The 4,217-nt window shown below is 40.7% G+C and overlaps 1 protein-coding gene across 1 annotated transcript; it reads left to right on the top strand.

Moving 5' to 3' along the window:
* Positions 1–684: 684 nt before the first annotated feature.
* LRRC14B (leucine rich repeat containing 14B) lies at positions 685–3,733 on the top strand. Its single transcript, XM_010576838.1, has 2 exons — positions 685–1,589; positions 3,088–3,733. Exons 1-2 carry the CDS (start codon positions 685–687, stop codon positions 3,731–3,733), a joined length of 1,551 nt encoding a protein of 516 aa, XP_010575140.1.
* The last annotated feature ends 484 nt before the right edge of the window (positions 3,734–4,217 follow it).

Raw genomic sequence — 4,217 nt, 5'->3', positions numbered from 1 at the left:
TGCTCTGTCTTGGTCAGCTTATCTTGTACTTAAGCCTCAGTCTCCTATCACAGGCAAGTGTCCTGGTCACCAGTGCTCTGAGCTCTTCTAGACTCTTTTGTCTTTTCCACTGGAGCCACTGTATTTAACTATTCCTTGCTGATAGGAAGGGCAAAATGAAGGGACGTTGTGTCCTTGTGGCTATAGTTTTTAGGAAAAGCTCTATGCTAACTCTGAGAAATCTTCCCCATTGAAATCAGCATGTGAATCCCCCACATATCATCTCTCATGGAAGAAAGTGGAATACAGATCATGTTATGTGTTTAAGTTGGAACCCAGAGTGCCTTTTTGTATGGCATAGGAAAGATACAGAAATATCCTCATGTATGTGTGCTGCCCTGATCTTATTCTTCCTGCTGGGCAGTGATCTATACTTAGCTGAGTCAGCTTTGTTATAAATATGAGGGTTTAAATGCATAAATGCTCTCTGACTAAAGATCTCACAGTTAATTACTGCAGAGTCACAGTACAGCTCCAAAATAGAAAGCAGAGGATCAGCATGTGACTCTTCATTCTGCCTTCCCAGCAAGGCTTCCATTAGCAGCAAACAGCAGCTGCAGATAAAAATAGAAGGTGATAAGCAACTCGGATCTTTAGTTAAATGCAGAAGTCACTCTCCATGACAGCAAGGAGACCGGAGCAACAATGAAGTCTCTCCGATTCATTAGTGCCGAAGCATTCGTGTCAAATGCAGAATTTGCCAGGAAGAGTCTCCGTGGTGTTGCACATAATCTTTTTCCTCTTCTTTTTAAAGCCAGCTATTTACTGGAGCAAGGGGAAGTGATTCATGACTTGGTAGAGAACTGGCCACTTGTTGACTTTAACATGGGAAAACTCTTGGGAACTACTGTGGACTGCCAGGAAGACCTGAGCCATAGAACATGCTCAGTGTGCTTGGAAAGCTGTTTGACAGGGCTGAGAGACTATGTGCTGAATCATCCTTCTCCCTATGTGAAAAGATTGAAAGTGGTCGACCTGACCGGTATAAAAGATGTTGAAGTTCAGTTTTGTGAGTGTAAGAAGACAATGGGCAGGTGGGCCAGGACCCAGCTGCTCTCTAAGCTTTGTTTAGAACTGCTGGTTTACCTGCAACAAACACAGTGCAATCCAGGTACCTTTGAAATCAGTATTGATGTGCTAATTGACTTGTTTGTTACAGAGCGGAACTATGAGCTGGTAGCGCAGGCCCTCTTGAAGAAATGCTATTGTCCACTGAAGATCTGCTGCGTGGCATTCAGATCTGACAATCTGGCTTTGCAGAAATTCTTCTATATCATAAAGCTCACTGATCCCTCGCTGCTGCGCAAACTGGAAATAGTTCACAATGTTCGCTTGGAAATGGAGCACTTGGAAATACTCTTCAACAGTATGCACTTCCCTCTACTGATGTCCTTGACCTTGCCAGCACGAACATTTAATGTGCGGAGGTTCACAGCCACAGATGAACGGATGCTTACTAACATTGGAGAAAAGATGGGTGAAATGACGCAGCTCACTGAGCTGAGTATTTCATTTTCTATACTCACAGGAAGAATACAGAAACTGCTCAGGTAATCTGGTCATCCTGCTTTCAGTCAAACTGTAAAGAACAGCCCTTTGTGCCATCAGCAAGCTGAGAATCTCTGAGAATAAGGAGAGTGAGTATATCTCGGGGGGGGTGTGAGAAAGGGCTGCAGGAAGCTAGGAAAGAGTATTTGTCAGGGAGAATTGGAAGCCAATGTATACCTAATACACTTAGAAGAACTGACTGTTCTTACTAGTTTTCCACAGACCATCTGACGAGCATGACCAGAATATACTTTTGGCTACCACATAAGAGAGAGGTACACCCAGACATTTTTGATTTGCCACAGTCTTGAGCTTATATCTCAATCAGCCTGGGCTGGCCTTTGGTGCAAGACCTGAGTTGTATTCCAAGTATTTTTCAGGGTCTCTAATGAATTATTGTCCTCTAAAAAAACAGGCAGTAAATATACTAAGACTCTACAGATATTGTATTTTTAGGTGGGCAGGGGGATAGTAGACTTTGATTTGTTTGTTGTGTCTGTCCATCTCAAGGCAAGAGAGATCTGATGCTTTTCTGTACTGCAAATTAAGCTAATATATGAATATTCATGATGAATTCCTGGGAAAAATTGGGGATTCTCAAAAAGATAACAAGCTGCCAGTGAACAGTGTTCATATTTGAACAGAAAATAAGGTAACTGTATGCTTTTCAGAGCATCTAAAAAAAAGGCAGACAAAAGTTTCACCGAGACAAATCACCTTGGTCTAAAATTCCTCCTGTCCAGAGAAGTTATTTCATTTAAAAGTTGTGAATGGCACACTGCTTATATTGAGAGAAATAAATTACAAGATTCTAACCTTGATCCAGCTGAGGTCTGTGGCAGAAGTTTCACTGAGATTTAGTATGTATGAAAGGGATCTCTTGATTTTCATCTGGTTTATATTCAACTAGAATATTTGCACATAAGCTCAGATATGCTTCTTCCAACCTTCTTCTTCATCAGAAAGTCTCTTTGCAACCCAGAACAATACAATGTGTAAACTTCTTCTGCATTTAAAAACACAGTAGAAAAAAACCTAGAAAGAAAAGCAGATGTCTTGTTAGAATACTGGTTGGCTTTCATCTTGGAATTAATCCTTCCTTAATGGAAATGATCTAAATCTCTAGAATTGTAACAGCTTTCTACAAGAAGCAGCCACCAATACTTTTATGGTAGTAATGATCTGCTATTAATTCAGCAAGTAATAGACACCTGACAACATATAACTGCTTACAAAATAGACACAGAATGTTACCAAATTAATCCCCATTAAAACAACACAGTGGGTCATGTAAAGTAGGAGCTCATTCATGGAACTGATTTCAGGAGGAAAATACACTTGTCAGTGTTGGCACCTGCTTCTGTTTCTCAAAAGAGGTTAGAAAAAATAATGAATGTGGCAGACGGCTGCGTTCATAATGTGGATAGTTGTATGAATTTTTGTAAATGTAGCTTTTCAATGTTTTATGCCATAAAACTTTTTTTCTCTTTAATTCTGCAGCCCACTAAAAACTCCACTGAAGATGCTGGATGTTTCTAACTGCTCACTGAACCATGCTGATATGGCCTATTTAGCCAATAGCTTCCATGCTAATCACTTAGAAGCCCTGGACCTGAGTGGTCACAATATACCTGACCTTTACCCATCAATATTCTTTAAGCTTCTCAGCCATTCCTCTTCAGTGCTCAGGAGTCTTACCCTGGAGGACTGTAACATCCAAGACACTCATGTCAACATGTTGATTTTAGCCTTAAGCCGTTGTCAGAAACTACAGGAGTTTAAGTTTCTTGGAAACCCACTGTCATCCCAGGCACTTAAACACCTTTTCACATTTCTCTGTGAGTTGCCAATGCTGAAAAATGTGGAGTTCCCAGTTCCAAGGGACTGCTACCCTATTGGCATCACCTACCCAATTGATGATGCCAGTCTTTGCAGGTTTGATCACCAAAAATATGAAAGTGTAGCAGAGGAGCTTAACCTCATTTTACTCCAAGCAAATAGGGAGGATGTGAAGGCTTCAACTCCACTCTTTGGCAGTTACGACGCAGCTGTTCAGGAGACAAACAATGAACTGGGAGCTTACTTGATCAAGTCCTTCAAAGAGACTTTAGAAAAGTTCACTACTTCTCTTAACAAAATGAGTTAAAGGTGTAACTTAGTGGTGATGAGATGCTCTGTCAAATCAGAAATTAATTTAGTCTTTTCTAGAACTGCGCCTTCATTGATCAGTCTTGAGTTTTCTTTAATTTCTTGGCTGAATTTACTTCTGTTTGAATAGCCTCTGCTCAGCTGAGGTACTTTAACTATGCTCTATCTATTGCATACACCTTTCATAAGCACTACTTGCTCTCAAAAGAGGGGAGGACCCTTAATAGCTTATTATTTTACACAAAAGCACTTTCTTATTAAAACAATAGGTGTCTAAGCTTGGCTGATTTCTTCCATAGTTTCCTTTGGATTTGGCAGCGAGGCTTGTAGCCTTACAGAAAAGACAGGAAAGTCCTTTCCCAAGTCCAGCAGGGTGTCCCAAAGATTGTGCACCTATCCTCACCTATGGGTCCCTAAACCAATTTTTGTTTTTGCCCTTGGCCTTCCAAATTCACCAGTCTGTTTTATTCAGTACATTCCCA

The sequence above is a fragment of the Haliaeetus leucocephalus genome, unplaced genomic scaffold (genome assembly GCF_000737465.1).
Source record: "Haliaeetus leucocephalus isolate CR32 unplaced genomic scaffold, Haliaeetus_leucocephalus-4.0 Scaffold41, whole genome shotgun sequence".
NCBI lineage: Eukaryota > Metazoa > Chordata > Aves > Accipitriformes > Accipitridae > Haliaeetus > Haliaeetus leucocephalus.
The sequence above is the reverse complement of the archived record's forward strand: the minus strand, read 5'-3'. Positions and strand labels throughout refer to the sequence as shown.

What these genes read in the sequence shown, in the direction of transcription:
- LRRC14B (XM_010576838.1), top strand. Translation starts at nt 685, where the DNA reads ATGAAGTCTCTCCGATTCATTAGTGCCGAAGCATTCGTGTCAAATGCA. An exon ending in AGAATACAGAAACTGCTCAG is followed by an intron (nt 1,590 to 3,087) that starts GTAATCTGGTCA and finishes TTAATTCTGCAG; the next exon opens with CCCACTAAAAACTCCACTGA.